General features: G+C 37.7%; 1 protein-coding gene across 1 annotated transcript; it reads left to right on the top strand.

Moving 5' to 3' along the window:
• Positions 1-298: 298 nt before the first annotated feature.
• On the top strand, positions 299-9,810 carry LOC107596194 (RNA-binding protein Nova-1-like). Its single transcript, XM_016286874.1, has 4 exons — positions 299-302; positions 588-731; positions 3,915-4,081; positions 7,727-9,810. Exons 1-4 carry the CDS (start codon positions 299-301, stop codon positions 8,744-8,746), a joined length of 1,335 nt encoding a protein of 444 aa, XP_016142360.1. The 3' UTR covers positions 8,747-9,810.
• The last annotated feature ends 7,964 nt before the right edge of the window (positions 9,811-17,774 follow it).

Raw genomic sequence — 17,774 nt, 5'->3', positions numbered from 1 at the left:
AGGAGAGGAAGTGAACAAAAGAACCAGACGGTACTTTTCATGTTTAGTTTGTATATTGTTTCAAAATGAGAAGGTGTAGTGAGGTCATGATGGTGCACTCGTGTGGCCTCTGGTTGGCTTTATAATGTTTTCAAACTGTTATATAATCTTACTACAGTTTTGCCAAAAATCCTCTGAATTAAACATGACTGCATATTGCACATAAAAACAAAAATAAATATTAACGTATATTTAAACAGTATTAGTTGCACTTTATTTTGCAGTGTGTGTACTTACAATGTTCTTACCTAAGAAAGTAATGGGTAAGGTAGCTACATGGATTAAGGTTAGGTTTAGGGGTAGTTTCAGGGTTAGTACCCAGATATTGTAATCACTATAATAAGTACCTAGTATGTACATGTGGAACAGGACTGTAAAATAAAATGATAATTATTCATGTACATTTCAGACCTTTCTGCGATGCTATTAATTAGCATTCTTCCACAGTGGAAATAAACCATATGACATCTGTCTGATTTGTTAAAAATATTAGAATTGAGACGCTTTCATCTCTAACTTTGTGTTTGTTTTTTTGTGTGCATGTGCAGAGGAGGGTGAATATTTCCTGAAGGTGTTGATTCCCAGCTATGCCGCTGGTTCAATCATCGGTAAAGGGGGGCAAACCATCGTGCAGCTTCAGAAAGAGACTGGAGCCACCATCAAACTGTCCAAATCTAAAGACTTCTACCCAGGTATGAATCAAATCTTCTTTCTCTAATAATGATGAACATTAGTTATTTCAGAGTTTAGAACATATAATTTATTTTATTTTGAATTAACTTCTATAATTTATGTTATTAGATCTGTGTTATAAATCCTCACAGTTAAATCATTTTATTTACTGTGCAACAGACGGCGGAGTTAATTGTGCCATGCATAAATCTCTGTAACACTAAACACTCTTGAAAATAAAGATTTTTCTTCCTTCTCCTTATCAGTAACTATTTTTCACTGTATAGGATTTTTAGAGACAAAAATGTTTGAGGTTCTTCTGTGGCATCAAGCTTTAATATTTTTGGTAATAATTGGAGCCTGCATTTTTAGGGATGAAGGATAAAAGAGTTTTACATCTGCATTTTCTGTGCAGTCTTCTCTCCCTCTGATAAACATTTTTTTAACACCAGTAGATTTTTGCAAGCTGAAAAATCTAGAATACTAGTAAGCAACAAGCTTGTAAGTTTTCTGAATATTATGCAGAATGTCTGACGGAGGCCTTAGATCTACACCATGGTAGATTAATGTGAATGAGGCCATTTACAGATGTTGGCCTGTTTGTGTCATTGACTATAGTATCTTTTCCACCATGTTCCATTAAGAAGCTGCTTTATGTTGTAGCGTGGAAAAATAAAATCGGCAGAGAATGACAGTGGAAAATGTGCCCATGGGGAGAGAAAATATCTGAGAAAGAGAGAGAGAAAGCGTGTGTGTGTGTGTGTGTGTGTGTGTGTCGCAGCTGTGAAGCGTACAGCTGAATATTGTGAGCATAATTTGTCTGTGAATAGCTATGTTTTCATTCATTAAACACATCTGTTACAACTAAAACTATCCTGAGACCACCTGTTCTGCCTTCCACCCTTACTTACCCTACCAACACACACAAACACATTCTCACTCTCGCTTGTCTTCTCACTTGCTTGTGCAGTTTTATTATCCTGCAAAGTTGCATTTGAGTTCCAGAATTTGAAATGAATCCTAAATTTGAATTAAGGTAGCAAACAGGATGCGAAATTGCTATTTTAATTTCAATTAATTTTAATTCAGCTTCTTTACAAGAAAATTCAAATAACTGATGTATAACTCTGTAATAAAAAGCAAAGTTTGCATGTTTTTTTTTTTTACCTTTTGAATTTTGTAAAAATTATTTGTAATGTTTTTTATTAATTTGTTACAATTTATTTTAGCTTTGAAGTTTGAAAGTTTTTATATGCCATAGATAAATAGATAGATCATGTATATTTTAAAGTTTATATATAGTTACATATTATCATATTTAATAAATCAATTTTAGTCCACCAAGGTGGAAGAACAGTCATTTTTAAATAATGTGTTATTTTACCTGTGAGGAACTTAATAAATAAAAATAATAATGAATACATTTCTCTTCTTGTCATTTCAATTCAAATTCAACTTCCTGTGTGCCGTGACCAGTTGAATTAAATTCCAATCCCAACTGATAAATTGAACTGAAGTTAATTCTTTGATTCTGAATTTTGCCAAACCCTGAATACAACAAGTAGTGCTGCTCTGGCACAAACACCAGCACATCCTAAATCATTCTGGTGTCTGATATATTAGCAGCTTCTCTTCCAGACCTCATTTATCTTATGAGATATTGAAAGGGAAACATTTAAACTCTCTCTGGCTCGCAAGAGAGCTATAAAAAGAATTCACCTACAGCTGAGTGGTTTTACTCCAGCCAGCGTGTGTTTTACCAAACACACACACACACACACACACACACACACACAAACAAACAAACAAACAAACAAACAAACACTGTAGCCTGTCACACATTTAAATTACAATTCAGTTTTTTTTTACTTATTTAACCGCAGACTCTTACCACAAACCACATCTCCTGAACGAGGGGATGACTGAAATTAACACAGCGCACACACACACACACACACACACACACACACACACACACACACTCACTTGTGCTTGTTTTATTTGTAAGCCTTCAACATCTTGAAGTGCCAATGTTGAAACTGGGGGAGAATTTGTAGCTTTGGTGTGATACTCAAACTAGATGTAAAAAAAAATAAAAATAAAATAAAAACACAGCCGAAGAACAAACACTTGGTCAAGTATGCATGTGTGCTGGAGCAAACACACACAAGTGCGGCTATATCTCTGCCCTGTTGCCCGGAAACAAACACACACTACCAACAACCTACATGCCTTCTCTTCTCACATCTCTCTCCCTCCAAATGAAATGGAAGATGATCATGACAGTATATTTAGGACATTGAATGATGCTTTCCACCACAAGACTGAACAAATCCTAACTTGAATTCAGGCCGACACAATACGCAGAGGATTGTGTAACAATAACTCATTGTAGATTTCTCTGGTCATGGTAAAACAAGTCCAGTTCAGCGTGGGCTCTTTGGGTTCTCACAGTTACAGCAATATTACAGACAGGTCAAGCGCTTCAGGACAGTGATATGCCAGAGATTAGTAGACTGTGCGTGTGTGTCCTGGACATTTTTGTGGCGTGTCCCATGGGAGTGATGTGGTTAGAGAAGACAGGTTTGGAATTCTATGCATTCAGAATGAATTACATCATGCAGTCATAAGTTCATTTGCTTTTTCCCCTATGTTGCAATAGCCCTTTTAATTCTTTTTGATAAATGCATTTATACTGAAAGGAGAAATAGTTTCTTTGAAAATGTAATGTGTGTTTCCATTACCTTATGAAATATAGCTCAAACAATAGAGCATGGTGCTTACAGCTCCAAGGTCATAGGTTCAGCTTGCAAGAAATTCATGAAATTATAAAATGTACACCTTGAATACAACGCAAGTTGCTATGGATAACAGTGTCTGTCAAATTCAGAAATGTAATCAAATACAACAAAATATTTGTATAACATTATTTACTTAATGTATGTTAAGCTTTATTAACGTATCTGTATGTTTACTGTATTGATATATTACGTTCATATTCAATAAATATATATACTATTGTTCAAATGATTAAACTTAATATTCATCAAGAAACCTGAAAAACATGGCACAAATATATTCAAATAGAAAACATTATACATTATACACAATTTCATTTTACATGTTTAAATATTTTACATTTTAATTTTACAAGCAAACTCTATGCTAACGTTACATTTTTTTCTTTTGTATGTTTTTGGCAGGTACGACAGAGCGTGTTTGTTTGATTCAGGGTACGGTGGAAGCTCTGAATGGAGTTCATAACTTCATTGCTGAAAAAGTTCGTGAGATGCCTCAGAGCAGTCAGAAGACCGAACCAGTCAGCATTCTCCAGCCACAGACTACTGTTAACCCTGACCGTGTTAAACAGGTTCGTTCGTGAGGTTGAGTTACTACTACACCACACCAAATCCAAACAGATGTACAAGTGCTTAGTTATTAAATGTAGGATGAAGAGTTAAACATATCAGACTTTGCAGTTTAAGAATTAAACATGCAAATGAGTTATTCCCCTAAACCACAGCTTAGTTCATAATATTTGTAATATTTTGATTAGTTTGCTTACAAAATGACAGCATAGACAGTGAGTACATTTACATGCATATGGAGTATTGAGTATAATTGAGTTTTGCATAGTCAGGCTAGAGTTTTCATCTGTACATGAGAGTTTACATGACATTTTAGAAAGGTGAATTATTGCATTAGTCTTACTGAAATCAACTTCTTAAGTACATGTAAACATACTTACTGTCAGCTATCTGACAGTGATAAGCAACACTGAAGACAGGCAAATATACTAGCCCAAAGGAGGTAAAGGGCAGGGCAGGCTGGTGGTTGTTCCCCAGGGAAAGAGTGGCTGAGAGGGGCTGCAAAGTGTGAGAGCAGTGGGTTATTTTTACCTGCTTGATCCTTGCAGAATGAGAAACAGAGAGGGAGTGAGAGAGAGCAGCTGCAGTGTAAGACCAGGGATCAACAAATGGCTGATATAAGCACTGACTTAAGAGCAAGACCTTACACAGATACACACACACACACTATTATACATTCTTAAACATGTACGAGCATACAGGGTCACATATTGTAAATGCAGCTATCTTTAAAGATATTATGACCATTTTTTACTGTACACTGTAAAATCGAATTAGTTGGGCTTACATAAAAAAAAGCATGCAAACCGATTGCCTTGAAAAAACGAAGTAAAGTGAAATAGGAATGGTATGTTGTACTGACAAATGCTTAGTATAGTTTACTTACACGAGAGTTCTAGTAACTAAAAAAGAACTGTAGGGGGTACTTGATCCTTTCATTTAGGTTTACTCATGACTTAGTGTAGCTACTCACTGACTCCCAGAGTGCATTGCGGCATGAATAAATTATGCAGTTGCTTTGTTTTACAGTTGATGATTTTATTTGCCAATTTTATTTGCTGTCTTGTGTCAGTAGTATCACAACAAAAAGAGCAAATAAAATAGTTATTGTTACAATTATTGAAAATAAATGAAATCGAATTGTTACCATTGTTGTCATTCACGTGCTGAATGTTTAAGTCTGTGTGTGACTTTAGCATATTACCCCACACTATTTAAGGATTATATAAACCCAATTAAAAGCATCTCAAGGTATTTTTGAAAAATGAAATTTGAAAAAGTTAATTAATAAACACACACACAAAAAATACACTAATGCTTTAATTAGAAGATAGGTCACCTTCTAAAAGCAACCTATTTATTTATTTTCTTCCCTTGAAATCAAATAACTCTGACTACATGATGCATTGCTGCATAACTGCAGACATGGAGGAAATGGGTGAAAAGTTTATTAAGACTGTTTTTCTTTTCTTCTTCTTCTGTTGTTATGTTGCACATTAGTATGGCGTTATTTTAATGACAAATGTCGAGAGCACATTATTGTAGTGCGAAAGCACATTAATATAATGCGCAAGCATGAATCTTTCCTTTGCTCTCGCACAAAGCCGGACGCGCGTGCTCAGATACACACTGCTCTCGCCCAGAGAGTGTGCGCCCATTTAAAATGTGTCTCTACTCTCACTCAAACTGTCCTGTGCACTCGCAAATCTGCTCATGCGCTAGATATTAATTCTTTTCGCACCTGAATTAAACAATGTCAAAAGAAAACAGATTTTTTCACTAAAGGCTTTTGCTTGTTTTTTATTGTTGTATTTTTGTTTTAACAAACTGGTTATTGCACTTTGTTTTATTACTTTATCTCTTTTATGTTTGTATTTGTCTTTTCTTTTCTGTAAATGCACATATGCATCTCTCTGTAAAATACTTTGTAAACACTTTTAAAATAAAGCTTTAAACAATCAGACCTCCACAACTGACCGATGAAAATACTATGTGAAATCTAATTGGCTGAGAGGGAACTGAACCTGGAATTCTTTTGACAATCAAAGATGGATCTTTAATTTATTTCCAGTTTAATAATATTTAGCAATGTTAATGAAATGTGGCCTATATTAGAAATGGCTGAATTGGGTGCTTGAATGATTTGTACGTAGCCTATAAATAACCTCTGTCCAACTAGTTGTCTCTGAGCAATTTATGTAAAAACAACATATTATAGCCTATGGCTCTAAAGATGTCATATAAAACATCATTTTTATGTCATAATGTGTCAGATACTTCAACTGAATTTAAAATAATTGCAGTAAATTCTCAGTTGGTATGATGGCAATAGTAACAATTCCTATCAAATCGACATCAAATGCAAAAATAGACGTAAATGATGCAAGATGTAACACAATAAATGGTCTGATAGAATCACTGTTTGGACATTTATTGGGAGTTTTTATATTTATTTTTTATAAATCCAGTTTTTGTTTTCAGTTCTGATTTTAGTTAGACTTTTTTCATGAAAACAGCTACACATTCAATGGCACTCTCAAACCGTGAATATACAGTTATATGACAGTTACATGTAATTACATTGTCTGCAAATGCATTAAACCCATAGAATATAATGTAGTAATGTTATGACAAATATGGGAAATTCATTATAGTGTTATATTTGGTCTCCACATCTTAAGAATAGGGAATAGTGCATCTGACCCTTATCTAAATTTGTCCTTAATCAGAAGATATATTTATTTATTTATTTCAATCCAAGTGCACAATAGGCTATATGACCACATGAACTTTAAGAATCATATAGGCCTACTTTTTATTTGTGTTTAGATAAATCGCTCACAGGGGTTTGGCCAAACTGTTAAACTAGGTTAGGCCTATTTACAAATAATCCAAGCACCCGATTCATTTCTAATATTTGGTTATTATGACTTAGTAGTATTAAATTATAAAGAAATTACAGATCCATCTTTGAAATCTGATAGGTTGATAACATTTGACAACGTTTAATTCAGGTGCGAAAATAATTATTATCTAGCGCATGAGCACAGAGAGATTTGCGAGTGCACAGGATAGTTTGAGTGAGAGTAGAGACACATTTTAAGTGGGCGCACACTCTCAGGGCGAGAGCAGCGTGTATCTGAGCGCGCACGTCAGGTTTTGTGCGAGAGCAAATTAAATCCGCGTGCGAGCGGAGAGATTCACGCTCGCGCATTATATTAATGTGCTTTCGCGCTACAATATAGCGCTCTCGACATTTGTCATTAAAATAATGCCATACATTAGCAACATATTAGTGCACTGCTGCCTCTCACTGGTTTATTAATGTCATTGGTTCCTTCGTGGCTACTTGAATATTTTAAGTAAGTGTCACTCAAAACAGTAAGTAAATTGTTTTATTTGCCTTGAAAGTAGCTGTAACTTAATAAAACCTAGTAAGTATAACAACTAAGTAAAGATAACTAATTAAATCTAAGTAAGGTAAACTATTGGATTTTACAGTGTATAAGTGTGGACCAAAAACAAACATCTACATAATCAGCACAGATGCACTTGAGCTTATTGCAGCATCTACTTTTGGGGCTGTGTGCAGTCTCATGCATGTAATTCTGTTCCTCAATCAAAGTGACACTTCCCCTCCTCCACAGGCTAAACTGATCGTGCCCAACAGCACAGCAGGACTCATCATCGGTAAGGGTGGGGCAACAGTTAAGGCTGTGATGGAGCAGTCGGGAGCCTGGGTACAGCTTTCTCAGAAGCCTGAGGGCATCAATCTGCAGGAGCGTGTCGTGACAGTGAGCGGGGAGCCGGAGCAAAACCGCAAGGCCGTGGAGATCATTGTTCAGAAGATCCAGGAGGACCCACAGAGCAGCAGCTGTCTCAATATCAGTTACTCCAACATCACTGGCCCTGTGGCCAACTCCAACCCAACCGGTTCCCCATTCGCTAACTCTACAGAGGTGTTACCCAACGCCGCAGCAGCAGCTACAGCCTCCACGCTCCTTGGCCAGGTGGGTCTCGCAAGCATGGGTGGGTTCCCTGCGGCCATGACAAGTTTTTCCGGTAATGATCTTCTTGCCATTACATCTGCTCTGAACACTCTGGCCAGTTATGGCTACAATACCAATACACTGGGGCTTGGCCTCAACCCGGCCGCTGCATCTGGGGTGCTCGCTGCCGTTGCAGCTAGCGCCAATCCAGCGGCTGCAGCTGCTGCCAATCTGCTTGCTACTTATGCCAGCGAGGCTACTGGAGGGGGCGGCCACCCTGGCGTACCTAGCTTAGGGGGCTTCTCACTGGGCTCCCTAGCGGCCGCTACAGGGGTGTCTAATGGTTACCTGAATGCCTCATCCCCACTGGTGGCATCATCTCTGCTGGGCACAGAGAAGCTGGCAGAAGGTGGAAAGGAAGTGGTGGAGATCGCTGTGCCAGAGAACTTGGTCGGTGCTATCTTGGGAAAAGGCGGCAAGACTCTCGTGGAGTATCAGGAGCTGACAGGGGCACGAATTCAGATCTCCAAAAAGGGAGAGTTCATTCCAGGCACACGCAATCGCAAGGTGACCATTACAGGGTCGCCGGCAGCAACGCAGGCCGCCCAGTATCTCATCAGCCAGCGAATCACATACGAGCAAGGTGTCCGTGCCACCAACCCTCAGAAGGTGGGCTAGGGATGGACAGGAGTGGGGAGGAGAATGACGAAAGAGAAGGAAACCAGAGAGAATGAATAGATGACTGAATGAATGAATTCGAGAGAGAACGGGATGGGTTGGAGTGAGAAACATGTCCAAATACTTAAACACAAAATAAGGATGATTACAAAACAAATGAAAAACGATCTGATGGAACTGTGGATAGATAATCTGATAATCTGTGGATAATAATCTGATTGGGGAGAAATGTGATATTTTGTGACTGAAATTTTGCTGTATTTTTAAAGTTGTGTTACGTTGTGTAGGTCCGAGTATCGTGCCCTGGGGCACTCAGAGGAGGAGGAGATCAAACCTCACTTCCTCTCTCATAGCCAGGGTCTTTTTAATTCTATGTTCAACTTTTGGCTTCCATTGCAGAACCCTCACAGTTTAGTTCATATCTAATCCACACCCTGAGCAAGGAGATTGGAGTTTGAAGCAGTCCCCCTTTTGATATCAGTAAATTGAGTCTCTGAAACTGTTGTGTAGGCCTGAAATAAAAAGGAAGATACCTATAAAATATTTCCATAGGTAATCTTGGTTTCCCCCCTTATTGTTTTCAACTGAGACTTAATCTCAAACACCTGCTGAAAGATTTCAGTCTGCATTACATTACTAATATCTCTGTGACTCTCCATTATGGTCAGTTCACAATCAGCCTCTTTTAGATTTACTCAAACCTGTGATTCCAGGTTGACCTGAATGTAAAAGTACTTCCTGAAATTGTTGTTTTTTTTAATATGTAAATAGAGTATCAAATTGAGATGCTGTTGAAAGTAGATAACTAACCTTCAGCCACAGACAGACAGAGACCGACATCATACATCAAAGTTTAGATACTCAGCATTAGAGAACTGGAATGTAATACACATATATACAAGTGCAGTTTAGTCACAGGATCCCACTTTGGTGCTATAAGAAAACACATTTGAAGAGATTTTGTTGTCGTATCTACTGATTTTAGTATTTATGGGAGAGTTTCTCTGAGCCCTCATGAATTATTGGGGGCATTTTGCGATTTACTCACGAGACTGAGAGCGAGTGGATATTCCTGAGACTTAATCTCAAACACCTGCTGAAAGCATTACATTACTAAAATATCTGTGATTCTCCATTATGGTCAGTTCACACTCAGTCTCTTTTAGATTTTTTCAAACCTGTGATTCCAGGTTGACCTGAATGTATAAAGACTTCCTGACATTGTTGTTTTTTTAAAATATGTAAATAGAGTATAAAATTGAGATGCTTTCAAGAGTAGATAACTAACCTTCAGCCACAGACAGACAGAGACGGACATCATACATCAAAGTTCAGATACTCAGCATTAGAGAACTGGAATGTAATACACACACATGCAAGTGCAGTTTAGTCACAGGATCCCACTTTGGTGCTTTAAGAAAACACATTTGAAGAGATTTTGTTGTCATATCTACTGATTTTAGTATTTATGGGAGGGTTGGTCTGAGCCCTCATGAATTATTGGGGGCATTTTGCGATTTACTCACAAGACTGAGAGTGAGTGGATATTCAAAAGATCCCGCCAGAGCAGAGACACAACTGTAGGATCTTAAAAGTCTGTTTTGTCTCATTGACTTTTAACTCTTACTACTACAGAAAACCTTTGGACACACTACCAAGGAATTGAAGTCCTTAGAATCCTGAACTTGAAAAATAATTGGACCTGTTCAGACAGATGTACCTCTCAACTCCTCCTCTTCCTCTGATTGGAGGAGCCAGGCAATGTCTGTGCCTGTTTCGTTTGAAAGGAGCTCAGGTTGTCATACCTCATGTTTGTGAAGAAGGAGAAAGATTTCCAGTTTGTATGCAGTGCAGCAAAGTCTTGGGTGCATTACAGATACCACCTCGTTCACATCGCACTTAATGCCTGTTTGCGTCAGACTGGCAGCAGAGGTGCGGTTGAGGTAGTGAATGAGAGACTAAAACGACACAGCTTTTGTAACCTGTGTGAACTCATTCGAAGGCCGGAGGATGCTACTGTAATGACTGTCGACCTTCAGCCTTCTTCAGTAAAGCGGCGTCGCTGCGAGGCGAACACTGGCAGGCTAACTGATTATAATTCTGCTTCCTTTGAGAAACCAAACTGCAGGCCGTAGTGTCAGACGCACAGCTCCGTTTGCCCAACGTTCTGAAGCATTGCCGTAGAGTTTCACGAGCCCTCCACCTTTTCCACTGATCAACAGGTCATCAGTTTCACAGACTGGTGGTGATAGTTACTCATTAGTTAATTCCACAGTTGTACACTGCATCAAAATATTTGCTGCTAACAGCATTTTCGGTCTTGCCAGCAATTGGCTCTTGCATGGAGAGTAAGCAGGAGCTCCCGTACAGGGCGAGTGATCGTCTCTGAACCACACTGTGAATCCAGCGGCCTGACGCTATCGCAACTATGGAATGTACTGTACATATTTCACACCATCGAGAATGCGTCCACTGAGATACGGCATGACGGAATAAAGCAATGAAACCGAGCGAGCACAAGAACACGGGCCGCGAGGCTCCGCTGTAGGAGCGTCTACCTGTAGTTTACCTTGATCTTTTGCAAAACCAGAGGCCGCCGAGGTTCTGATTACTCCCCCCCCCCACCCCACCCCGGCACCCAGGCCTGTCATTAATTAGCAGATCTCCATCTGAACGCTGGACTTCTATTTATAATAACACTGCACAGCCCAGTCTACTGCTGACCTACATACACACTCTAAAAGACATTCATCATCTCCCTCCAACTACCAGCCCTCTAATCTACTCGCTAGAGGGGAAGCGGAAACGTAGAAAAAGGAGGGAAGAGAGAGAGAGAGAGAGTAACCTATTTATATCCATTACATAATTGTGAGGAATATTAACATTTCCACATCTCTCATTATTGCTGTTTAAATACAGTTCAACATACCATTTAACATGCCAAAAGCTTGTACTCCCAAACTAGTACTCCCAAGTAGTACTCCCAAACTATTTACTATGTTTCAGTACCAGCCATGAGATATCAGGTTCTCCAAATATAAATTATTGTTCGATACTGTTTGGAGATCAAACTGTGTACCTGATTTCAGAAGCACAAGCACTTGGTGCAGCAATATGAGGGTAATATGATTACAGAAAGGGAGATGTCATTTATATTTGGAGAAAAACAGTTATATTTGTGGACACTCTTGACATTAAGGTTAATTCTGTCTTTCACTCTCTCTGTGTCCTTCCTCTGTCTTTGCACTACCTCTTTTAGTAACCTATTTATATCCATTACATAATTGTGAGGAATATTAACATTTCCACATCTCTCATTATTGCTGTTTAAATACAGTTCAACATACCATTTAACATGCCAAAAGCTTGTACTCCCAAACTAGTACTCCCAAGTAGTACTCCCAAACTATTTACTATGTTTCAGTACCAGCCATGAGATATCAGGTTCTCCAAATATAAATTATTGTTCGATACTGTTTGGAGATCAAACTGTGTACCTGATTTCAGAAGCACAAGCACTTGGTGCAGCAATATGAGGGTAATATGATTACAGAAAGGGAGATGTCATTTATATTTGGAGAAAAACAGTTATATTTGTGGACACTTTTGACATTAAGGTTAATTCTGTCTTTCACTCTCTCTGTGTCCTTCCTCTGTCTTTGCACTACCTCTTTTTCTTCCCTCATGTCTTGCTCTCTCACCACTTTTTTAGCTTTCTGTTGTCTCTCCTTTCCACTTTCGCTTTCTTCCCCTCCAGGCTGCCGGTCGCCACGGATGTGTTGTGTGTGTGTTTATTGCGGAGGGTGTGTGTCTCCACAGGGGTCAATGGGTATTCTGCCCTGTCGTGAACACCATACCTCTGGATTAATACGCCACATAGTCTAACATTAATACACGTGATCAGATTCTCGTGCTCTCTGCCTGATTGATTCAGTATTCTACCTTAAACTAGCTAGAACAGGGAATCTGTGCTCTGAGAGAATATAGAGATTTGTAAACCCAGAGCAAAGAACTCTGGGTAAAAAAAACAAAAACAATAACCTATGGGAGATGGATGTGAAAGCCACCTCAAACTCAAACGATGACGTCAGTGTCGTTTGTGCTCTGCGTTCTCTCTCCTCTCTCTGAGAACTATCGAAGATCATTTCTGCATTTTTGCTTCGTTTTTTTTTTTTTTAAATGAAACTGTGGAATCCGTCGCGTCTCATGTTCCTTGTGTATTTTGGTGTAGTTCCTCTAGTTTGTGGTCTAAATGCAGTCTTGCGCTGTTGGTTTCAGTGTGTGATTATCCGTTATACTCGTGTGGATGATGAAAGTGCCAATCAAGCCTGGTTAAGATTAGCTTTGCGATTTGTTTGTGCATTAGAGTTGCTCTCTTTGGAGTGCTGGTGTCCATATCTACGTCATTGATAATTTTAGATCGACTTAAAATGTAAAGAACTATTGGAAGCAATATTGTAGCATGTTGTCAAGTTTTGTGTTTTGTTATGTCTGTTGTATGAGCCTTTGGATTTACTACAAATTTTGAATGAATAGGTTTACATGTACTTTTTTGTAATACCGTAAGTTAAAAAAAATAAAAAATGCTGCTATTTGATAAGTGAAATATACAGAAATATTTTAGTTGAGAAAAAAAAACGTCTGGTCTGTTGATTAGGATTGTGCTCGTTTTTTGACAGGGGTATAAACGAGGTGTATCAATATTAATTACATAGACGCAGTAATAATAGTCAACCTGTGCCAAACTAGACCTTTACAGCTTCTCAACATGTAGGTGTGTGATGAAACATTAGATATCGATAACTTATTTAAAAGCATTGAACAAGTGCCAATCAATCAATATCTTTTAGTTCCAATGAAAAGATAATCAGCGAAGGAAAAAAAAAAGACATGGCGCAATGTTAGCATTATTTTAACCCCATAGCTGCATAGACTAAGAGAAGAATTGTTTTATGCATCCATATGGTTTTAATACACTCAGTAGAGGCATCCTGTGCATTCGTTTGACCTGTGGCTTCCGCACTGCTTTTAAGTCATATTGTCTCTGTAGGTCGGCATGGAGTAGGCATACACATGTTATACGCATTCATAACACAGCCATTTATGAAAGTGTGTTTTGTGGATTTAGGTGTTATCTTTTTGCACGTCTCTATTGCATGATATCCAAGTGAATTATTGAGGGGTGGGAAATCAAAACAGACAAATATGAAAAAATAAATAAATAAACATCTTGCGTCGCTCCGAGACACACTTCTGCATGTGTCAGAAACAGAGCACTCTTTCTTTCTACCACTTCATTTGTGTTTCTCTGGTTTGTACAGCTTCCGTTTTTCTCGGTCAGATGGGTGTGGTCTTCTAAAGGCCAGTACACATAGGCCTAAGAACTGCAGTGTAACCATGGGAACTGGAGTCAATCAGGAATTCATAAAAGTGAGAGGATTCCAGTTTACGATGGTGGAATGTGTGAGACTCCATCACTCTGCCTCTAATTTCAGGGGGAAATACCCATGCATGGAAACGTCATTTAAGTTCAGTTTTTTTTGGCTACGGTCATGTTTATTCATATGAGGAGTTGCGTTTATCGGTTTCAGACTTCTCTAGTTTCTCAGCTTGATTCTCCTAACCCCACATGTAATTTATGAATGTATTTACATTTGCATAAACTGAAACAAAATGTTATTTCAATGTTAAATGTCTTTTAGGTGTGATGTTTACGGCGGAGGTTGTAAAGTTCATGTAGCTCGATCATATCTGTCAGTAGTGTTAGGAAGGCCCAGAGCCACATTAGCACCCAAATTCATTTCTCTCTCTTCCTGTCTGCTGATGCATCAAATGCACTTTACTGAGCATTAGGTCCCATCACAAACACACACAGTGTAACCTTCTACTGGATGCAAAACTGAACCAAGCAACCTGTTTTTAACATGGAGAACTTTGACAGATATATTGTTGTTTTTCTTGTTGTTGTGTTTTAATTATTTTCCTTCTTTGGTGTTTGTAAAATGAGTTGTAATATTTTAAAGTGTGTTTATTTTTGTATTTCTGTTCATTTTGGGGAGGAGAGGTCAGAAGGAGAGTGTGTGTGATATCTGTCCTGCATTCCACTGTCTCTCCTATTACATTCCCTTATGTGTGTATGTGTGTGTGTGTGTGTGTGTGTGTGTGTGTATGTGTGTGTGTGTGTGTGTGTGTGTGTGTGTGTGTGAGCGCGAGTGAGAGCGTTTGCAAGGGTGTGTGTTTCTGTGTGTGTGTGTGTGTGTGTGTGTGTGTGTGTGTGAGCGCGAGTGAGAGCGTTTGCAAGGGTGTGTGTTTCTGAGTGTCAAGATAATGACACGCAGACACTCTTGTTACCATTGTAATTGCCAACTGTGTGAAGCTGAACTGCTTTGAAAGTGAAAAGGTGTTATTTTTGATTTTCAAAACTGTACGTTCTGTTCAGTTTAGAGGAATGGAAAATAAATTGCAGAAACCTCTGAAAAGTTTGTGTTCTCAATTAATTCCAACATTTTCTGTCTTGGGTACTCCACAGATTCAAGTACAACATTTTATTTATTATTATCATTAAAGGGACGGTCCAATGAAAAAATGGATATTCTGTTTGTTCCCCAACATTCTTCAAAATGTCTTCTTCTTTTATTCCCGCAAAATAACTTTGGTTTGGAACAACTTTTTTGAGTAGACTATTTTTAAAATATTATTCAGGTAAATATGTAAAAAAAAAAATAACAATTGGGTGAAAGATAGACCAATCAAGCAGAATATATATTCTGACATCAAAATTTATAAAACTTGCACACATTTTACACATTGATTTTTAATAAAAAATTGATTTGTTTTACACTAATATTAAAGGGGCTATTTGTTGAATTCAGAAACCCTTGTTATTAGTTACACTGGTACCCATTAAGGCTGGGCATAAACTGTGCAATTTCCGTGTACGAGTAGATCGTATGCGATGTGAAGCCAAAACTCACGATTTATGTGCTCACACGTGTGAAATACTCGGGTTGTGCAAATGATGACACCGTGTAGGCCTATAGATGATAGCCAGAAATTTTTTTATATATATATATATATATATATATATATATACAACACCAGCTATCAGTGATATCAAGAGGATTTTGCATATCCAATTAATGTATTAAATTATTATTATTATTATGGTACTTTTGTTTAATAAATGTATAGGTCTAGTATAATTCATTTGCCCCGCAATAATTTCTTAGCGCATCACCGCATAAGGGAAAGATAATAAAAGATTAAATGAGCTTATTCATCATTAAAAAAGTTTTAAAACATTTAGACCTATTATACAATGAATAGGAAATTCTTAACAGTCTAATAGCCTATGTCCGAACACTGTAATAGTCATCAATGAAAAGAGTAGCTTTATTTCAGACAAGGAAATTCCTAAAACAACTTGTTTAACACGAAATAGGCTACTTAAATTCTGTTTTGTTTTTTTTCACTACACATATCAGCCACAAGAGAAATTGTTAGAAAGTAAATTAAGACTTATATTTGAGATGGCAGAATGAGGGGTGGCAACTGTTTGCCACATAAAACCGGTATTTCCATTAATTGTGTAAATGTAGGCTATAATTCTATTTTCAGTTTAATTTAAATAAAAATTAAATACAAAGTTTAGAACCAAAATGTGCATTATTGCAGTGGCATTTTCAGGGTTAACAGCATTAATGAGTTTGGGCAGCAGCAGTTCAGGGGAAAGTCTGTTCTCTGTTAATACATGAACATGACTAAAAATATATAGGTTATGTTATTCATTATGTTAATGCAATTCAAGTTGCTTTGGATTAAAGTATATGTAAACATAAGAGAGACCTTGAGCAGGAATCTTCTCCTGATGTGCCTATACTGTTGAGGTCAGTTTTAGGCAGAGCTTTAAAAATAAATAAATAAATAATAATTAAAATAAAGTTTTATAAAATGATATACTTCACATTTCAGCCGTTAAGCCACTTTTTAAGAAAAGGGACAAGTCAAAAGTATAAATTATTATATTATTTTAAAACATATATTTGGACCCAAATCAATTATTCATTAGATTAACAAATAATCACAGACCCCTCACCCAATAAACATACTGGGTGCTAGCATGTCTGGGGACGACCCCAGGCCCCTGGTTACCATGGCAACCAGGACCCCTAGCCAGATGAGATAAACTTTTACGACCTACAAATATGTAGAGAGAATCAAGTCTTACTCGTGTCTCTCTAAAACAGACACATAATGCTCATAAAAATGGACACTTCACTAATTAATTCATAGGAAAACATTTCTTTGAATGAACACACATATACTTCAGGTTATTGTGTATGTTGTTACTGTTCTTTTGTATTGTATACTGTTTTATGCATGCTTATGATAGAACCACTCATACATGTAACCTTACATATACCATGTTTGGTCTCTATGAATTCGTCTTCGGATGATCTAATTGAGAGTGTATATTATATGTTGGTACATAGGCAACATATTAGTATTCTAAGAATCTTTAGTAGTTTTTGCATCAACACCCAATTTTTGTAGCAATAACTCATATTAGTCTTTGTGGTGTTGAAAATGATTGTATATTTAATTATTACACGCAAACAAACAGTTTATCCAAATAGCATCACATACTACATGTGCAGCAGAGCCAACAGGAGCTGATTTTGACACCCTCTTTCTTTCTTTCTCTTTCTCTCTCTCTCTCTCTCTCTCTCTCTCTCTCTCACACACACACTCTCTCTCTCTGACTGTTGGTTGTGGTGATGCTGTGTGGAAGCGGAAAGGTCCTGCAGTGGTGCAGTTTGACGGCACGGTTGAAGTGTCATTATGATGAATGGCTAGATCAGTATGAATCATAACGCCTGCCTGTGACGCTGTTAGGTCGCTAAGAGCCAAAAAGTGTGTGTATGTGTGAGACTCGTAAGCAATAAGAAATGCATAAAAAACATTTATGTATTGCACTGACACGAATTATAGCCCAGAAAACAACTATATGGCTGTTAAGACTGAGTTT

This window comes from Sinocyclocheilus grahami, unplaced genomic scaffold (assembly GCF_001515645.1).
Source record: "Sinocyclocheilus grahami isolate Dianchi unplaced genomic scaffold, SAMN03320097.WGS_v1.1 scaffold215.1, whole genome shotgun sequence".
Taxonomy (NCBI): domain Eukaryota; kingdom Metazoa; phylum Chordata; class Actinopteri; order Cypriniformes; family Cyprinidae; genus Sinocyclocheilus; species Sinocyclocheilus grahami.
The sequence above is the reverse complement of the archived record's forward strand: the minus strand, read 5'-3'. Positions and strand labels throughout refer to the sequence as shown.

Coding starts and splice junctions, on each gene's coding strand:
- LOC107596194 (XM_016286874.1), top strand. Junction 732..3,914: donor ATCTAAAGACTTCTACCCAG/GTATGAATCAAA, acceptor TGTTTTTGGCAG/GTACGACAGAGCGTGTTTGT. Junction 4,082..7,726: donor ACCCTGACCGTGTTAAACAG/GTTCGTTCGTGA, acceptor CCTCCTCCACAG/GCTAAACTGATCGTGCCCAA.